The sequence below is a fragment of the Aptenodytes patagonicus genome, chromosome 1 (assembly GCF_965638725.1).
Source record: "Aptenodytes patagonicus chromosome 1, bAptPat1.pri.cur, whole genome shotgun sequence".
NCBI lineage: Eukaryota > Metazoa > Chordata > Aves > Sphenisciformes > Spheniscidae > Aptenodytes > Aptenodytes patagonicus.
Genome location: NC_134949.1, coordinates 185,767,816 through 185,789,605, shown reverse-complemented (window position 1 = coordinate 185,789,605; position 21,790 = coordinate 185,767,816). Strand labels below are relative to the sequence as shown.

General features: G+C 35.1%; 1 protein-coding gene across 3 annotated transcripts in view; it reads right to left on the bottom strand.

The window, feature by feature from the left end:
• Window positions 1–300: 300 nt before the first annotated feature.
• The window catches only part of PCDH9 (protocadherin 9), a 708,940-nt gene continuing 687,450 nt past the window's right edge, over window positions 301–21,790 (bottom strand). For all 3 annotated transcript variants that reach the window (XM_076363055.1, XM_076363065.1, XM_076363071.1), the window contains one exon: window positions 301–1,489. In XM_076363055.1, the coding sequence (XP_076219170.1) occupies window positions 1,116–1,489 (374 nt within the window). In that variant the 3' untranslated portion in view covers window positions 301–1,115. The remainder of the gene's footprint in view (window positions 1,490–21,790) is intronic.

Here is a 21,790-nt window from a genome sequence, read left to right as displayed (position 1 = left end):
TAGAATTTCCTCCCTATAGTCCAGCTGAAATCAATGTCAGCTACCACTCATTAAATTACAGACTGCAGCTAATTTGATCAAGGATTCCAAACGAACAGCTTTCTCTCTCACCCACCACCACAAATTTAAATATTATTCTTTTGTTTTGCAGTTTCCCTGTTTTATGAAACATAATGGAAGTTCAAAAAAAAAATTGCAAATTATTAAGCCCTTACACAAGTCCTTTCATTTCTTAATATTAAAAAACAAACAAAAAAAAAAGGAAAAAGAAGAAATTCTACCTGAATGCTGGCATCATTTGGTACTACATAGAAAGAAAAATCTTTTTTTTTCCTTTCTACAACCAACCTTCCCTCCCACCCCATCACTCCTTTTTTCACTTTTAACACAAGTGTTTTGATTTCCTTGGAACATTGTGTGTCAGACAGACTACTAACACAGAAACACCATCACTGAAAAGAAAAGCAAAACAACAGGAAGCAAATGAAAGAAAGTAAAAAGCAACTGTGAAACACAGAAATATGCTACAGTATCTTTTCAAGTGAACATTATAAGTACACAAAAATTGTAAGTAATAATTGTCTCTATTTACAAGTATTTGAACACTGATCGACTTATAAGTGTCCACTAACATTGTTAATAGCACAATAGGTTTAATGTTTACAGTTTCAGTTGTTTTGTTTGCAATATGATCTCAAGTATAACGGTCCCAGCATAGATCAATGACAACAAAAGCACAATTTTCTAACTGGATATGCTTTTCAACCATTGCAATCCACTGAACTTTCTCACTCTCTCACTCTCCAAATGCATCTTCTGTTGTTCATAGCAGCAGTCCAGGGTCAAAAAACAAACACACAAAAAAAGGATATTTGCAAACTGGAGAGATCTCTGCAGATTTTAATCATGTCTATTTAACAAAACCACACAACTAGTAGAAACACTCTTTCATGTTGCAGGACATCATACCTTCCACGGTGCTAACATAAAGATATGCATATCTCTGCTAGGTGAAGCATAGTTCTAGAGGTCTACCCAGTACATAAAGCTCTGACACACACACAGTATTAGCAAGTCTAAGTAGGCTAAAGTCTTTGGTCCAAAGTAACCATTTCTTATAGTTGGTGCTCCTTTGGACTCTCAACAGCTCCTGAGGCCTGTTTATAAGACTTCAAGTTGGCCAGAGGAATGTCATTCATGTGGTTGCCAGTGTTGAAATGGCCCTCACTGGAACCATACTGCTTTCGGTCACTGAACTGGTTTCTGTTGCTATCTTCTTTCCAGCTCCTGGTCAATGTGTGTCCATTAACTAGTTTGTCCTTCTTAACCCATTCTTTCTGAGGTGCAAAGGTGGAGAGAGGAGACTTTGGCTGTTGGTATGGGCCCAAGCTGGGAGGCATCCAACAGTTGTCTGAGTGACCCAAAACCAGGCATTCTTGAGTACACATCTCTGTAGCTTCAGCTAATCCTCGTGGCCCAAGAGGCCCATCTGTAGAAGAAAAACAAACAGAAAGAAGAAAGGGAGAGAGAGGAAAAAAAAAAAAGACATAATATTAAATCATGATATTCAGCATTAAATGTATGCATATAGCTCGTGAGAAAATAAACAATGATTCTGCAACAAAATATTGTGCTGGTAAATCCTAGATACATTTTCATTTTGTTATAGACTATTTGCTTTGTAGGGCCTATACTCGCTGTATATGCTACCTACGTAGCTTCCAAAAGTGGAAATACAGTTCAATTAGCCCTAAGTTATCAGTCTCAGATCCTACTGTGAATAAACTTAATTCCCTTTTTCAATCACAGTAAGAAAACAGAGCTTGGTAAGTGAAAAAGTCAGATGAAGTAAACATACCCTTGCAAATACTGAGTGAGAATAATGCTGCTTGTAAAGGCCTACAGTTTGGATGTATTCTCTTCTGCTTTCAACTCACTTTACTGCTGCAGAGCCCTGGTGAACTAGCACCACTAAACTGAGAAACATTTATATTATCCAGAAATGTGCTTGCCCAAAGGAATCCTCTGTATGCAAGATTATTCTAATGTCTACTATTTTACAAACTTGGATTGGTGCATAGTTCTAGACATCTACCCAGTGCACACTCCCAACAAGTAAGAGAGAAGTTAAACTCTGCTGGATTTAATATGAAACCATGAAACATTTCAAAACGTTGCAACAGGAAAGAGAATAAAATCTATAATTCTTCTGACCATTAAACACATCTCAGATAGCTGCTATGCAACCATAAAAATCAAGGGGTAAATAAAAAAAAGAAGGCTCATGCAAATCTTGTGCTTGGTAAAGAACTGTTCTTATCGTTCTTTGTAAGTCAGGAATATGAGACCACAAGAGACACAAATGAGGTCTGCTGAAGTACTATGCATGTTAAATATCCACATCATTTTTCACATGCTACTGAGGACACAGCTGGCCAGCTACAGGCATCTTACAATCAAGCAGACAGGTAACCCATGTCTTCAGCAGCACTAATTTCCTCTCAGTCTTACTGCATTTCTAAATGGCTGAATTTGCTCATCTGATCAGACTGGAAGGGCAAGCCAGGAAAAAAAACAGAGAAATCACTTTGTGTGTATTTCTTAGATATTTCTCAATATCTGAGATATGCTTTGTCATGATTCTTTGCTAACCGTATTGTAATTTTGAGCAAGAATTTTGAGATGCCTTTTCTTGACTTCAGAGTAAATCAACTGGCTAGTGCTGTAGACATTCGAAGAGTTAAGGAGACATTTTTCCTTGATTAAACAGCCCAATGACAGGAAGGAAATTATAGATTGATTTTTGAGAAAGAACCTTAGTAGGTAGGCATGAATAGTGAAGTTATGAAGCATCTTAAAAAGCAGTACTAATCAGAAGAAAAATGTCAGTAGTGTATCAGCAAAAAAAGTGTATCTTTATAATAATACAATTGAGACTCAAAATGATGAGGACACTCTAACAAAGATTTCTGTGTTACGATGCCAAAGAACATTTCATTCTTTTGTACTCCATGCATATATAATAAATTACCCTTAGTAACAGATCTTTTTCTCAATACTGAAATTATCCCAATTAATTTTTTGGAAATTGCTGTTCTTTCCAGTTGTGTGGTTTTTTGTTTTTTTAACTGGCACATAATAACTTATGGTAGTAAATTCTACAGATTATCAACCGACTGCTTTTACACACACATACAGAAAATCCAATCAGGTATATTTCTACATGTTACAATGTAATTAGTTAATCTTCTTCTCTTTGAGTAGCTCTTCTTTTTGAATATCTGAAGAATATCCAGTACGCTGTTGATGTGACAGAATATAATAAACTATAATAAAAGTTGCTTCTGCATTCCCCATATAAGAAAGTGTCCTATTGCTGACAATGAGAACATGAAAAATGTATAGAATCAATGCTACTTTCCATTTAGGTCAATACAAGATGAAATAATTAAGCCAGAACCACTAGGAAAAAAAGAAAAAGCAACTGTAAAGTAGGAGCTTAGCAGAGATTTCAATGAGAACCAAGAACCTTGATGCTAAAATGAGAACTTTGATAATTCCCTGGAAGAGAGAGAGTCTTTTTTCTATAAAGCTCTTCTTTGAATCTTCTAGTATGAAGTTATAATCAAACTGAGGCAGGTACTTAGCAATAATAAGTAAAGGAAGTACTCATGGTATATTGTTAACATTTCCAAAGGTTAATCTACAGGTTAAAAGCTGATTTTTTTTTTTTTTCCCTGACAACAGAAATTTAATTTTAATTAGGTTCTTTCCAATTTTCAGAGAAAGAAAGCAAGAAGTGGCAGAACTATTTTCAACCTGCCTACTCTCACAGTACAATACTATCTTGCTGACCAGGGAGGAAAGGTTTGGCAGGGATTAAAACTTTCAAAACACAAAGAAAACCCTTCACCACATAATGACACATTTCAAGAAATACAGTGCATGCACTCAGTGCTTTCAGTCTACAGTGGAATAAAAGGTTAACAGGAGAGCCTTCAGTACTATAGTTCTGAAGGCGATAACTTACTTTTCCTGTTTAGTTAAATAAATTTCGAGAGATAAGACATTTATTTCCATTTAAAATTTAAATGAGTAATAAGCTGGTTTTACTTAGGACTAAATATGCTTGTGGCCCTATAAGCTACATGTCAAACTCTTTGGAAGATTTACTTCATATGTTTTGCTTTCTTTAGTAACAGTTCTAGGCAGTTAATGCTGTTAAACTCAGAATGGATTATAAACATCCTTTGCTTTAGCCATCTTTAAGTTGATAAACTTTCTGGAGAGCACTGGAATATTCAGATATCTGTTACTGTGAGCAGCAGACAGGAATGGGGTAACAATGCCAAAATGATCACCTGTTCGGGAGGAGCAGCTCCCTGGGTTTTTTTGGTGTAACAAAATACCACTGTCCCACTTAGACTTCCAAAATTAATTATTGTGTACAAGTCCTCCTCCAGTCAACCATGGCATGTGAGGTATGCTGTAAATCTGCATACACCTCTACATATACCTGTATGTAAAAATCTATGAATAGAATGCTTGTCTAGAATTGATAACAGGTTCAGACTCCTACTCAAGTGAGTATGCATATTTTCAAGTACTCTGACTCATGCTTTCCAATCTGTAAAATACAGGGAAGATTTACTTGCCTTATTAAAATATTGTGAGGTTTAAGTTTACAAAATGCCTTGCAAGTCTTCATCTAATATATAATTAACAATTATTATTTTAATCACTTTTGGTTTAAGCCATCATAAGAGAAAAAGAAATCCACAAAGTATTTTTTTTTCAGAATTGCATATTGTTAAAATAATATATTTTACTGTTGAGTTACTGCAAGGAATGATCATGCTTACTGATTCAGGAAAAAGGCAGCTTCATTCATAATGCGTGTGGTGCCTGTCACACCTGAACTCCAGTTAAGGCCCTTAGATACAAGCATAATATTTTTGTAAATATTATTGCTAATAATGGTGATGATCATGATTTAGGGGACTCTATCAATGTCCTACTGTGAGATAGAGGAAGAAGATAAAAAATGGGTTTGGGAAAAAAAGGACCTCACCTACGAAAAAAAAAAAAATACAGTCTTTCAACAATATGGTTTTTTTCAGCACCTGTTTTGTGTAATTATGTTCTCAAGTATAGACAGTTTATTCTTTTCTAAGACTCCTTATTATTCAGGTTGCTATTCAGTAGCATAAAGTGAAATGATCATGAGCAGTATGATGGGAGAGAGATCTTCTGGGGGTAGCTTGCACTGAAGAGTTGGCTGCTTTGTATTGAGGAAGCATAATATTGACTTAATGGTAATTATCTTTCTCCTCCACCACTGCTGAACAATAGCTTTCACCCAATTTTCTAAAGTTTTTTCATTACCACATACAATGACACCACTTAAAAACCTGCTCCTGCTGCTTTAATTTTATAATTGCATTAATTTGTTTCCTTTCTCTTCATAAAAATGTCACTGAAATTTCTGTATCAAGTTTTTCCACACTGAAGTACTTTATTGATATGTAGGGTTTTTTTCCAAGTATTTGTTCTCTGAACAATCCGTAATACATGAGGCTGGTTATCAGTCTTGGCTGCTTGAATATATAATGACACAAGTGCTGATAAAACTGTACAAGCCATCTGTCTCTGGAGTTAAATGTTTTGAAAGCAAACAGAAAAGTGCATAACAAACACTCCCTTAAATTGTCTTTGTAAATATTTATATCAGATCTTACCCCAAAATGCTTTTTTGTTGTTATTTTATTCTGTTAATAGCTGTCAAGCAGATGCATGACTTGCCTACTCAAAAGCAGACAGGTGTAAGAAGGAAAATAATGTGTGCCACTCAAGAGTCGGTCATACCCTAATGCTGGAATTTCTGTGTGGTCTTTTATCTCTTTTTATTATACCCAGAAGCTAAACTGCTTTTCATTGATTAACTTACTGCTGCAATTAGCAACTAGCTTCTGGAGTGTTGACCAGCTGCTTTTCAACCTGCTTCTTTAAAACTCTCTTGCTTAAAGCCAGAAAATTCATTCTTCAATTCTGAAAGAGTCAAGACCACAAGATAATTCCCATTCAGTGAGACTTTTTGTCCTCAAAAAAATGAATGCGTGCTCTTTGCCTGAGGGCACTAACATTAAGTATAGTGGATTTGAACATGGCCATAGCTGTGTTTCAGACAATCATATTTATTTAACTTTTCATATTGCATCTTAAAAAGAAAAAATAAAAGAAAACAACAGCAACAACATTTTCAGCTCTATTTAACCTCAAATACAGGAAGCTTTGTTAAGCTTTCATGGGCTACTTTACTAAATGACCTTTTCTGAGACTACACGCTTTTACAGCCTTCCCCACATATATTGGAATTGAAAAGATATTATCACATTTCATAGAGGGTTTGCAACTACTGTATATAATAAATATAAAAGCTGGAAAACAGCTCATAATGAAAAAAATTCTTTTGACTTTTTTTTTTCTCTTAAATATCAGCCAAATAAATGAGAAAGACTGTTCTTTATTTCTAGTCTGTTAAAAAAATAATCCAAGACTACAGAGCCACATACATGCTGTGCTGGATGTGTTTTCTTGGTATTATTAACAGCAAGATTCTTCAGTGACTACTAAAAATATATTTTTAGTGTCTTGTTGCATGGTCATTCCACCTGGCACAGTCAGTGCTGATAAAATCACATTCTGTCCCTAGATCACCTTGTTCCAGGGTTCCTGGATTCCTACCATTGCTGCTACCAGTTTTGGTAGACTTATCACCACCACCTTGTAACCTGCTGCTTCTCTCTCCCCCTCCTGGAGTTGCATCTTCTGTACTTAGGTACAGATCAAGAAACCCCTGCTAGTTCCTGTTCCCTGTCTTGGCCCAAGCTTCTTTTTCATCACTACTGAACTAAATAATACAGTAAGGTTAGCTTATAGTTGCATTACTTAGCAAAGGTAAGCTGCCAGAATCCTTAATTAACACAATAACAGGAGGGACAGAAAACCGGGGGGGTTAGGGTGTGTGGGAGGTACTGCCCAGAAATTCAGCAACTAAAGTATTTTCTGAAAAGACAGGAAAGCCTGGCAGAATAAGATTTTCTACACAATTCTGTGAAGTACTTAAGTAATCCAGATGGGTTCCACAGAAACGTCGGTGTCTAAGATCCAAACTATAATTTCAAAAATAATGCGAGACTTCTTTGATTCCATGGGCAGCTAAATTTTGATATGCAAGATTATTCAGCTACTTGAAATTCTGCTTCTACACAGAATTGCCTCAGTTTTCTGGTGACTGAGACTGCTTCATGCCTAAATCTTTCCAGAGTTAAGAAAGTGAGTGTTTCCTTCTCTTCATACCTTCAATATCTCAACGTGGTTGGCATTTTAACAACGTATGCCAACAGGTTGTAGCTTTGAACAATACAGCAGTGCAGTAGCCTGCTTTTCCCCCCCTTCCAGTTTATACCCATAGGCTGATCACAGAAAGGTCACCTGCCTTTTGTTTCAAACTTTGTGCAGAGGCTACTTGTGGTTAGAACATTTCTGGAAGGTTCAGTTCAGGTTCTCTTTTCATCCTGATAGATTCTGGCCCCTCTCTCCTATAGATGTGCAAGAATCAACCTCTATCTTGGTAACAAGAGCATTTCTGATAAATGAGAAACAGTTCTGTAATCCCTCCTGCAGGAAAGAAGACTATACTACACTCCTAGGAAATGCTGAAATTACTAATCTATTGTAGAAAAGGTGTCTGTTAACACCATGATCAGTATTAGAAAATATTCTGTATTTCTTGTCTTGAGTTTCTCCTATAGCTGCTCCAGTGCAAAAGCTACAATGAAAGAGAGTGTTACTTAGATTGCTTGGTTGGGTTTTTTTCTGCTATCCTTCCTAGAAATTTAATACCATTACCATTTACAAGTTATACCTCCATCAGTAATGGCTTTGTTTTCAATATGTTATTTTTATCTGGCCTAAATTTCTGTGCCCATTTCCAATTACATTTTCTGCATTGGCATACATGTATATAAATCTGCATATATTTCCATGTGTGCATGTTCAGAAAATAGTCATATACCATAGAATCCATACTTTGAAGCACTGGCAACCTAGACAAGTCTTTAGTTCCTTGCATTTTCCAAGGCAAGACACCTTCCAAGAGTTGACAACTTCCAAGAAATGGAATTCATTTTACAATGCTTTTGAGAATCAAGTCTTTGGTTTCCTAGACCTGCTTACCTACACATTCCTTGGAAGGAATTTTGTGGCCTATTTCTGCAGATGGGAATGAATAGGCTGCTTTATTTACTGTCCAGCTAGATACAGGGCAGGTGTCACAAGACTAAGTTTGCATGTTGTTGTGCCTAAGCAAATACACTTAGAGAAAGCACATAAGGAATTTCAGCAGAGTTTAGTAGTTTAGAGTTGTTAATAATCCCATGAAGTCTTCCAAACCAGCCTGTTTGGAAATGGAAAGTTCAGTATATAGGCAGGCCACATTTACATCTTTCTGTCCCACCATATAAACACACCCTTGAAATTAGTTCAGCTGTATGTTATTACATTTCTGGTTTAGTTCTGGTTTTGTTTTTTTTTTTTTAATAACAGAAATTATTTAATACTGAATTTACTTGGCACTTAACTCTTAGCGACATCTCAGAGTAAGAAATACATTTTTATAGCCTAATGGTAGCTCCTCTTTTTTGCTTGAAAAGTCACAGAGATTTAACCAAATTCTAACCCTCGGTTGTCCACAGAAGATAGCAAGCAGCCCGTTTCCTAATCTTTACTGGATACACCTTATGCGATTGCCAAGCTTGCGAGATTCTAGGGGTCAAGTTTGCTTAGCGTTGTCTAGTCTTTATGAATAGATAGATGAATTGACTAATGTTAGACTTGCAACCATTCTGCAGGCAAGTTACAACACTCTGAAATCACAAGGGTATGAAGGGTGTAGGAAGATGCCACAGGAGGCGTTCCAAAGCAGTCATGATCAGGAGTGGTGCTGAGCTCTCTACTGAACAGCTCAAACCGAGATAATTCAGTGCTCTTCACTGGTTATAAAATTCCATCTCTGTTACTTATCATGGACTGCACATTGCCTATGTTCATATCCTTATGCCATCCTTTTTTTTTTAGAATTTAACTGGGTGAAACTTTATAACTTGTAGTAAAAAAATGTAGGCTTACTAGATAATCTAGTGGCTTTTTCTGGTCTTAAAAATCTAGGTATCAGCAAATACTAACATAAACTGTATTCTGTATAAACTTTGACTGACAGATGTAGCCAATTGTGGCGTACCTTTTAGAAATATGGAAGAAACAAAATAATACCTGAGATTGTTATTCTGGTTTAATGCATTCTGTCATTAAAAACCAAACAAACAAACAAAACCCCACAAATGACTGCAGTTTGTATTCTCAGCTTAAGTGTCACACTGTGGATGCAGACAGTCACCTTCCAGGGAGAGTGGGAGAAAAGAAGTGCAAACAGGATTTGGCAAAAAACCCTTTTGTTAACAAATAAATAAAGATTAAATATTTTACACATTTCCCATACAGATTTCATTCGTTGGTCACAGATGAAAAGTCAACATTTGCAAATGGAGATAGTCCAAATACAATAATACATGGGCAGCCAGAACAGCAGATTCTCTCCCTGAGAGGATATTGTTATTTAGACAGACTTTATGGCACACAAAGAGCAGACAGCGTATCTTTATAAATTTGCACCCATCTTCAACATGGCATAGAACTCATCCATCTTCTTGTCCACTGAAGCTACTCCTGTGAAGAATGCTATCTCATCTAATCTTATTTCCTCAAAATTAGCATTTTTTCCTGCCATACATTTAATTTTAGCAGGACAATCTAAGAAATCAAAGTTCCACAGAGGATTCAAATGAACCTGTTAAATTTGATTGAATCATTTAATGAGACCAAAGCACAGTCAGTGTTCAAGTATTTGGAATAATATTCACTTTCAGCATGAATCTTTTTTCGTTATGTAGCTCGTCATTTTGGTGCCTAAAAAAGTCTTTATTCCCAAAAGGTGATGATGGATGGTGATAATAAAATATTTATAAAGCATCCCATGGTCACAATCATTTACTTTTTTTTTTCTCACACCTAAATATTTATGGTACTTGACCAAAATATTTCATTGAATTGATTTACAGGCAACCTGCTGAGGCAGCACCACTTTTGACACGGTCACATTTTCTGATCTATTAATATACCCCAAACATGAACCTGCTGGAAGTCAAAAACAACTTAAGTCTCAATTTGGAAGATTCTGTCAACTGTTTATCATAAAATCAAATTTTGGTGAGTAGTTTCTACAAATTGCATGTGAGAAAAGGTAGGATTCAATGTGAGAAAAGGTATTATTCAAAATGAGAAAGACTGGCAGAATGCTGTGAAACTGAGCTGAACAATATTTATTTCAACATTGTACAGTTTTATAAACATTTTATGCAACTGCTCTATGCCTGTCCATTAACTCATGTACAGCAGAAAAAATAAAACCAGTCAACTTGAATTTCATTTGATTTTTATGATTTTTAAAAGAAGTCTAAATTAGAGTTGTTTCTACTGATCGCTTTCCAACTTACAGTAAAAGCCTGATCTGGTTTGTGATAAATATAGATCATGCCTTGAGGGCAGGCATGATACCTTGTGATTTTATTGAAGGAAGAATATTGGTTTTACTAATCCATAACTGCGTAAAGCATGACTCATCATCATATACATATATATGATGAACTGTTATCTGTACAAATATATATGATGTGTTTTATTTTTATATATATCACATATATTTTCTATATTTTTGCTTTTATATATATTTTTTATATATATATTCTATCTATCCATCTAAGTTCCTTATCTTCATTTAACAACAGAATGGAATGAATGGAGTGATGCATATTGAAGTGAATGGAATCACAAAATGAGTGATTTAATTGCTGTGCTCAAGTTGGGTATGCAGTCATCCTAACTTTCTGTTATCAACGGAGAGAGAAGCATTTGCACAAAGTGATTCAGCTCTCTGAAGACCTGACTCACTTTCTGGAGGTGTGAGCTTCTGTCCTTTGATAAAAAGGGAACCCATGGATGGTGATTACATCTAGCTCTATGTATTTAAAATGGATGTGATGAGTCTAGATCTTTGTTGCCATTCCAGATGATGTTAGATTAATTCACTCTGATCTCTTGAAAATGCATTTGAATAAAGTTTTTCCATTATAAGCAAAATGGTTCCAGCAGCCAGTGAATAAACCAGCAAACAGCTACACTATCCAAAATACCCACATGGCAGTGCATCTCAAGCATACTCAGGAAGGAAGATTCTGTGAAACCTGGAAGAGACTTACTGGAGGGAGCCTGCTATAGTCAAGTTATCTTTCAGAAAACTAATACTTCAAAACGATTCTAGTTCTCCGCACTTTGAAATAGGTAGAAGACCCTGAAATGCTGCTATTTATAAGAGAGAGAAGACTGTGATTGTTGAGGTTTCCTGAAGTCTTAAAAGTAGGACAGATCATACAATTAAAAGCCTGGAAAACATAAAACTTAAAAAAAGTGAAAATTATTAAATTTATGGGCCAGATTAAGAAAGGTATATTTGTAAGTTATTTACTGCGCCACAATACTATTTGAGTTTTAAATTAAGGAAAATCTTTATATCCAGAGATGCATATGGCTTTATTTACTGTACTTATCTCCAGGATATTCTCAACCCATACATAGGGTTAATGAAGCGCAAACCATCTATTAAATTATAGTAGTTTTGTTAGTTTATATTAATCTTCTTGATTAGTCATTCAGTAATTCTTCCCAAACATCTCCAGGTCTGTTGTAAGCCCCAAGTATTGCCAATTTTCCTGTAATCTTGAAATATAACTAATAATATTTGGCCATTAGTTTAATATATACTTGATAGTCTTAAGAACAAGGGTTTCTTTATCCTATTGCAAGAATATTTTTTATAGGAGGTATTGTATTCTAATAAAATATAACTTTTCCTTTAAAAGGACACTACATGTTTTAAAGTTGCATAAAACTTTGTTCTTTCAAGCAAGTTCTAGAAATAGCAGTAGGCTGAGTGTCCAACAGAACTTGATGAAAAAGACTGGAGAACTAGAGTCTCCAAAACATAAGCTTACTACTCTTATTATCCACCACAGAAACATGTCAAGAGGAAACCAGGATAGGGACCACAGCAAGAGTTATCTTCTTATTTAATCACAAATAGTAACATTCTTCATTAAAAATAACTTTTATGGAAAAGGTTATTTTACCATAAGCATACAACTCACTTCACTGTCCTACAACCTTTCCAGGCTTCCAGGAATTTGGTCCCAGATTTCAGTATATTTCTGCAATCCTATAAGTTTCACTTTTTCTCAAATCAAACAAACCACAGTTTTATGAGGCATTGATGGCTGGGGTTGTCAGTTTGTTTCTCTCCAAAGTAACAAGTCTGGGTTTTAATCTCGGGAAAAATAGTTCCAAGTTATTAACTTCATGACCTTTAGCAAATTTATAACATAAAGCTGCCACCAGGAACAATCAGTGTAGCTTCATTTCAAATTCTATCACTTAGTTGTATTTTTAAACATTCAGCTCTATTTCCTAAGTATTATTTTTTTATCACTAGATTAACCTCTATACAGCAGAAAGTGCCAAAGTAAATATTTTTCCCATGATTTTTGAATAAAAAAGAGGAAAAATCAATTGCCTACTTTAAGGAATAAATGAAAAATGAAGAAAAAAATAAACAAACAATATCAAAAAGCTACAAAACTTATACTCCAGACAGCAATTCATCTAAGAGCAAAATGAAAATGCAGACATAAAATATGGTGTTTAAAAATGCAATGTTAATTAAGAAATATAATTAAGACTATTTTTGCAAGGAAATATGAAATGCGTTCCATAATTAGATTAATTACAGCTGTCTAAACAAACATTAAATTTAAGTTGAAATGCATCGGGTTTTTTATGAAGCCCTATTACTAATGTATGTTTCTTGTCACTTTCATGTTTTCCTATTTTCCTTCAATACTATTCAGAACAAAATCAAATTTAGGTTAAACTGAATTTCTTGCAAATTTGTGGCAGATGCCTTATGTATAAGTGCTATTATGTAAATAAGTAGCTTAACTGAAAAGACCTTTTGAAGTACATTTCTCTTTGCAGAATTAGGACCTAAATCTGGGAACTCGTTCTCCGAACTTAAGCTACGTGAATCTGAATAACTGAAGTACCTAACAGAAGAAGATGCTTAAATTAGGTGCCTAGTAAGCTTGATTATATTTTTGATTTTGTCTTCCATTCTACACAAAAATATATGCTTGATAAGTTTCACAGGACACAGATGTCAGAGATGCCATTAAACTAATCCAGAGACGAAAGAACCATTTCCTAATTCTGCTTGTATAACGGCATCTCATTAAGTTCATTTTGTAAAATTCAGTTCAGTGCCAGTTGAGTTGTCAGAACTGCAGGCATATTACACAGAGAATACTAGAAAGTGCTTTCCTTCGTTATGTCTGAGCTGCACCCATGCTACAGTTCCTTCATTTTCTTTAACAACTATGTTGATTTGCATCATTTTTTCAGAAGAGATATCCATGTCTCTTAATGAGCTTATATAATTTACAGTAAAACTCCCATTAAACAAATGTTCCTGAGTCAAAACACTTACTTTTTATTAAACCATGCTTGAAAATTAATCTGTGCTGCATTTAGTCATTACATGCAATATACTGAAAATTAATATGGAAGCAATGTCTGTATACACTATTTTCCAAATAATTTTGGTTAGTCACGCAGTCTTATTGTAATCCTTGGCAAAAGCTATACATCCAGGCTTTCAAATCTTACCTGGAAGACTGAAGAAAAAAATCTTTGTGATTCTAAAGAGGAAGTCAAACCATATTTCACATGAATAGTGAATCCACTTTTAATGGAGGCTGAAAAGTTTCTTTTGTCTTCTTTTCATTTAATGAAAAATCTCAGTAAACCAAGCCTTCCACACCTCTTACACTTGTTTTGTACTGTATTATATTTATTCATGCAAGAGAAGCTAGAAAGTAGGCCACTTTAAGTTGCATCCAAATCTAAGTACACAGTAAAAAGATTGTCTGAAATTAGTGCATAAAGTGCACATATGGTAGGTCTCCACTAACACATTTAGAGGAATATCCGGGATGGCATCTCCAGGTGCCTGAACTTTTTCAAGCAAACAATTATTAACAAATACTATTGATTTTTAAATGGATTAAAATGGATTGAGAGAGATGCTGAAGGAAGAATTGTTACTATGAGCACAGATCATGAACACTTACACATGTAACAGGCTGTTTACATTCTCCTTTATGATTGTATCCATGCAGCTTGGTTTCTCAAGTAATCAAAAAAAATCATCAGAAGTTTGGGAAATTTGGTTAATGTGTAAAGCAATTTTGGGGCAGGAGCATACCAAGAAAAACTGTTGGTTTGCTTTCCTTAAGCCATTGGTTTTGTATAATACCAAAAGACAAGATTTGAGACCTGCTTACCTCCTTAGAATTCATTTCATTGTTATAAAATGTGGCTAGAAACTTATATTCCTTGCCCAATCATAGAAGAATCTGACAATTCCTATAACATGAGAGTTGCGAATACCTGGCAGTTCACTGGACCTTTTTTTTTCCCTCCAGTTTGAGATAAAAGGTGAACATAAAGGTAACCAGTAATTTCATATATTTGAATTTACTGGTTTTATTTTGCATCTTGTAATAATAAGAAAAAGAAAAAATAAATAAAAAAATCAATGCATAATATAATTTTGGGCACATACCTAATGAGGTATGTTATAGACTTATCACATTCAGGCTTCTGAAAATAATGGGCAGTATGAATAGCTTTGTGCTTACTGAACTTGAATAGAAATATAGAATTGAAAAACTATGAAGCAACTAAGATTAACAACCTGAAATCATATATTTTTCTTCTTGCATAAAAAAAACCCCAACAACCCACAAACCAAAAAACTGATTTACCAAAATATGAAAAGTAAATGAAGAATTCCAGTTGCAGGATTTAGTTCACTTAACGTTTCCACTCTTTCACCTCCCTGACAGGAACTGTGGTAGAGATGTTAATTACCGTTTATAGAACATCTTGTCAAAACAACTAAGAATTATTGTTTCGTTAATAACTTTGTCCTGTGTTTGGGTTCAGTGACTGATTTGAGCTAAAGAACACTGAAAAGGATCACTGACACTTGGTTAGGACACCCAGTCTTTCCCTGCAAACCCCAGCCAGTAATACACGGTTTTGTGCCAACAATTTACCTTTAGAAGAGGAACAATTATAGAATTGTAGTTATGAGGGAATTAACAGTCACATTTAAGAAGATTATTACCCATGCATCAAGAGAGTTAATTTATTAAATGGTAACTTCAGAGGCAGCAAGTCATTTAGAAACAATGCCAAACACTTAAGAGCACAATGACCTATCTGAGATGGTAGACAAACAGAAGTATTCCAGGCCAAATCATTCGATGGGATAACAGAGATAGGCAGCTGTTTCTCAACACATTCATTAGACACATAACCTCTTCTCCTTCGAAATAAGTTGGAGTTTTGCTACTGCCTTTGTTGGGTGTAAAACTGGGTCTTTTGTCTCTGTAGAACACCAAATGAATTTTACCGGCAAGCCTGATTTAGGAAGGCATGCACTGAAAGAAACAGATCAATTCCCTTGTGAACTACAAGTCATTCCTTTAGCATTTAGCTTCCCTATATACCACAGCAATTCTTCCTTTAGAAGTTCTTTAGCTCAAGACTCTACTTTTTCCAAGTTGTCTATGTATAGTTCTGTTTACTCTCTTTTTGACATGTTTTCAACTCAGGTCTTATCAGTATTCCTGTTTTTTTCTCCAAAAAACTATTTCCTCCCACCATCTTCTCAGCTGCCTGGATGATAACTCCTTCTTTTACACGTTTATATCACTGAATTTAGTTATCAGATTTCACTTAAAATGAGTGAGGGGCTTCTTTTTGTACTTCATTTAGGTATAAAACTTAAGGTTACTTAAATACAGTCTCATAAGTAAGGTAGGGTTCATTCCACCCTAGGGTTCAGCTCTAGAGACAGTCATCTGAACTGATTATGCAAAGAGAGGGTTTTGTCTTGTATATTTGCAACTTAAAAGATCAAGGTGATGAAGTGTTGCAGAGGAGCCAAGTATAAGACTGAGATTCAGATTCAGATTCAAAATTTAGATGTCTACAATGTATATATCTACATGGGAACCATAGACATGTATTTTCTAATCTCTCATTTAATTAACAGAGATCCTGTCATTCCTATTGGTCCAGTCAATACAATATAGTAATTCACCAAACCAAATGTAGAGAAATGAATCTGAGCAGCTCTCTATATTATACTGACTGTTTTGACTAGATCTCCATTAACCATAAGGAGAAGTTAAGGCACCTAACTCTTATGTACACACCTTCATTGTAGATAGCTAAATTTAGCGTTTGAATCTGGAGCTATGTCCTACCCTTGGCTTTGCCATAACACTTCATCGTTTTGATCTCTTAATGTGCGCACACAGATTAGGAAACCTTCCTTTACGCAGTTAATTATTTATTTAAAACTAATTGCTATATCAAACCGCTGACTTTTTTACTCACAAAATTAAGCCCATTGAAGTAATTAATTTTTCCTGAGCTCTGTTACTTGCAAGTGGATTCCATCTGGACAGAACAGAGCCTCCACTCTAGCAAGGCTTTCAGATGGTTTCAAAACACATGCTGAAGAGTTTCAGGAGAATTCCTCTAGAGAAAATTTTCATTTTCTCTGCATTGTGACACAAAAATAGAATGGAATTTCATAGAAATACCAGGGACAGCATTCACTTTCACAGTATTGCAGATCTCTGTCACCATAGCAGTATGGATTTCTGCAGTATTAAGGGACCAAAGCTGTAGCTGTAGGACAGTGGGCCAGGCCAACAAAACTAAAAACAGTCAACAACTGAAAATTCCATTAACACTAATGGCCTTGTTGCGTGCAAGGCAAGATGACAAACCCTTCAAAAAAGTTTGAAAAGATGGTTTACATCGTAAGTTGCATTTGGTCCCCCATTCTGACATTAAGTGCTAGCAGTATTCCTGATTAAAATGGAAAATGTTGTTCCCTGCTGTGGGGAGAAAAATAGCACTGAAAGCAGAAAACACCTGGCAGACACCTTGAATATGAAACTTTTTATTAAGCACTGCATTTTCTTTCTTTGTTAATTAATCTCTTTCAAAGTCTCAGGTAATCACTTTGTAACTTCTCAGTAGTCTGACTTTCAAAGGAACTTTATGCTCTGTCAGTTGCTACACCTGTGTTGTCAAAGAACATGGGAATGACACAAACATCCTGGTAATTTGTTCACTGCTGGCTTGCATATCCTTTCCACAGTGCTCTTTTTCCAGAAGGCAGTAACATTAAAAACATTGTGTCCTAATGGTTATGTATTGACAATGTATTCTCTGGATCTATGTTAGTTTACTAAGTAAACCTTCAGGGTCCTACTATTTTACAGCTGAAAGATGGAGGTAGTAAGATCTCTTTGTTGACAAGGCTGATTAAGCAACACTGCAACACTTGTCTGCACAAACGCCCACCTCAGCATGGCCTGCAGCAGTCACAGCACCAACTAGAAATACTTGTTTAAACTTGATGCTAACTCTGTTGCATATCAGCTAAGGTGTCCTGTCCATACTTGATGTGCTTTTGTCTTAATACCTGCTGTTTACTGGAGAGGCATTTATTACAGACAAACAAGCACGATTAATCAGAGGAAAAATCCAAATTCAACACCAACCAATTTTTTAAATATGTGAAGTATGAGATGAATGCTACCTGACTGGGATGTCATAAAGGTACAGCCAATCTTAGAGGAGAGAAGAGAAAGCACAAGTTACCACAAATCTATAAGAATTGATCTGAAGGAATTACACAGAATTAAAAAGGAAAATATAACACTGTGACAACTGAAAAATGGGAAGATCTGTCACATCAATTTTAAGAATGACAGATAATGTGAAATTACCATAATAAATTACTTCATTTTTAGAAGCAAAGGAAATTGAGTAAATCTCATCTCTCTGGACTTCAGTAAAACATGTGATGAAGTGCAATATAGGAAATTAGTTTAGTTTAGCTAGAATATATGGTAATAGAACCTGTAGGTTGATTCAAGGAGTGAATAGATGATCCTGAAAGGGGAAGTATGGGGCTGGAGAGAGGTTCCATGGTATTCAATATCAGAACTAATCCTGAATAATATTTTCAGTAATTACCTTGGTATGAATATATGCGAAGGGCTGATACAGTCTGCTCCTGACACAAAACTGGTAAGTACCATCAGTAAAGACCAAGTTATCTTATCAAAAGAACTAGAGAAAGACAAAAGACAGGAATCTTTCTTATTAAGGAAGACTAGGAGATTTTAGCTTGTTTCATTTATGAGAATGAAAACAGAGAGAGAAAAAGATTAAGAACAAGGGTAAACAAATAGAGACGTAAAATGACTTTGTAAATTAAGAGGTAGTGTTGTTATGAGAAAAAATCTGATGACATGGTGTCTATGTTAACAGACTACTGGACCCCTTCCTAACATTTAGATTCTTATATTAGCAAATATTCCACAAGAAAAACAATAGACTTATTTTTAGTGTGCATATCAGTGGAAGTTTATACTCTTACATTTCATTTCTTAATGTCTGACTACAGTCATGGCAGCTGATCTACAATAGAAGTTTGCACTATAATAAAGTATTAAGACACTATAGTCACAATGTACTGTTTCTAATACAAGATAGATAAAAGGACCTATAAGTCCTTACAGAGAGAATATGCAGCATTAAGGATAAGAATTCTTAGCAAGAAGGTGGGATTTTTCAGTATGAATGCTGTCCAGCATTCACGTACTTTCGAAAAATCTCATCTAGTAAAAGAAGGCATAGAAGTAGGAATGATCTGATGAAATACTGGCATTTGTAATTGAAGAATACCTTTCAGCTAATCATCTAGATTCTTTACACAGGCTCTTTTACAATGTGATTCATCTGAACTCCTTTAGGTGTTACTTTATGATGAGATGAATCGCGCCCTGAAGTGTCTACTTCTCCCTGCTGACTACTAAATTACTCAAAGTGCCTAGATCAGATGTATACATAGGATCCTTAGCTTCTACAGCTGAAGCAACAGAAGGCAGATCTTTCAAAATACCTACTGAATCAAAGACAATGTGTGTGACCTTAGCTATGTCATTTAGTTCCTCTGTGTCTTTATTGCTCACCTATAAAATGAGGATATCAGAATTTCCAGACCTTACAGGGCAATGCAGTGGGTTGAGGATTACATGGCTAATACCATGGCAATGGATGCCCTATAAGTACTTAAGCCTCTTCTGGACTGTTAAATGAGGAAACCAAGAAGAACAGACAGTAAAACTCGCAAACCAATTTCCTTTCAGAGAGGGCCATTTGACGTCTCCCTGAAGCAAAGCACCATTGAAGGACTGGGTTTGTGTAAAGCACGCTATGATTAATCATAACAATAACAGTGATGTTTTTGAAAGAGGGGGTATCCCTCCCTCCTGAATAAGAGAATTCACACAGGATATATTTTTCCCTTTTTTCACAAGCTGTTCTATTTGTCTCAAGATTTAGGTAAACAATTGCTACAACAAAAGAATCCTTTGTGTTCATTGCCCACTGATACATGATACATCCTTTTAAATTTTCTTTGACCTCTTTTAAGACAGCTATCAGTGAAATGTTTGCCAGTGTTCAAATCTTTAGGGAAAAATTCATTGCAACACATTTCTAGTGTTATACTGTGACTTTTGTGATAAAATATGTGCTTGTTTCATACATGCAAAGGCTGATTTTGATGTCATTTACACCAATACCAGTTGACTTCAGCTGCATTACTCCTAATTTTCCCTAGAACCACTGTAAGAATCATCCTCATATTTCAGCCAGAGCTTACAAATCTCCAGCAGGAAAGTGCCATTTTATTGTAAGGCTAAATTGGCATTCATCCAGAATTCCCTGGGAGAAAGGGTTTTTTAACCACATTGATTTAGAGAAACATAGAGGCCTTATTTATTTAAAATCAAGGATATAAATATTTTAACAGCAGCAGCCACCATAAAGAGAAGGCAAGCATTCAAAGTTGCTGCAAATAAAAAAATCTCTTATTAGGTTGTCTAGAGCCAATGGCTGATGATAAAATTTGAAAAGTGCAGAGAAATAGGTACAAAGAAGTACTTGTCAATATTAAGAACAACAGCACTATATTTACAATCTGATGTTTAAAGCCAAAATAGACATTCTTTTCTCTGTTTGATCTCAGGAAAAGTTATCTACAGCTCACAGGCCCGAATTTGAGTCTTCTTATGTCACTCAAAAGAAGTACTGAGATAACTGTGCTAGAGATGACAGACTAGTAACCTCTCCAGCAAGCCAGACCTGGGGGTGTGTGTCATGTTTTCTGTGTCTGGGCTGAAAGCACTCTTCTTACTTAGAAATGCTCTCTTTTGTTCTCCCATAGTGCCTGAAATTCATTCTCAAGAGATATGAAAAGTTGAAATTCATCTCACAGAAAAAAGGCCTCTTCAATTTCCATAGGAACAAAGAATCACAAAATGAATGTAAATCTTTTTTTTTTCTTCTGAAGGCAGAACAGCTCACAGAAATCATAAAGCAGATCCCCAGCTATATCAATGGTTATAGCACCACTAAAGTTAGGTGTGTGTCCCCACTATCTGTCTCTGTAAGAGAGACATAAGAACAAGCCAATACTATTCAATCTCAGCCATATAAAAACCAATGAAAGGAGGTCAGATTATTTGTAACTATACATTTCAACATACATTATTGCTAACCAGACAACTGCCAGGACAAGAAACAAAAACTGATGACTTAATGAGCTGTTGTATTTTAATAGAAAGATTGACTTTCTCTCAAAGCATTTACACAGCATTTTACTTGTTATAATAAATTATCACCCTAAATAAAATATAACAAGTAGAGAAATTTTATAGATTAAAAAGATAGGGAAATTTGGGAAACCAAGTTCAAATATCAATACATGTCAATTCACATTATTCAAACCGTATCCTGAAAGATCAAAACCAGAGCTCTGTATCTTGAAAGTTAATAACATTACCAACTGAAAGGCATCCAGAACTACCTTACTCCAGTTTGGCAATTCTCTTATCTAAAAACAAAATTTCCATGAGATCAAACATATTCCTAAAACAGCTAAAATACATGGTTAGAAACATGAGTAATTTTTTATTTATTTATTTATTTATTTATTTATTTATTTATTTATTTATTTTAAAAAGAGCTTCCATCAGAGAGACTTTTAAAACTATCAGTGCAATGGCAAGCTTTCCCAGTTTAATTTTCAGCAAGCAATCTAAGAGAGTGTCCTAGTAATGGCTTTCATTTGCAACTGCAAATATCATTCAAATCTATATTGGCAAGATCTTAATAGCATACAGTTTCTACTTTTAAAATAATGCCTATGCTATTTGCAGATTTATCAGGGGACTAAGGAGCCTCTGTTCTCCTCCATTCAACCCATAAGCCTTCCTCTGTTATTTTCCTCTCAGGAACTCTTTTATTCCCCACAAAATTTTCAAAACGCACTTGCTTTTTCTGAAGTTCCCCTTCTGTTGACCGTATCTATTGACCACAAACAAATAATATAAGCAAATAA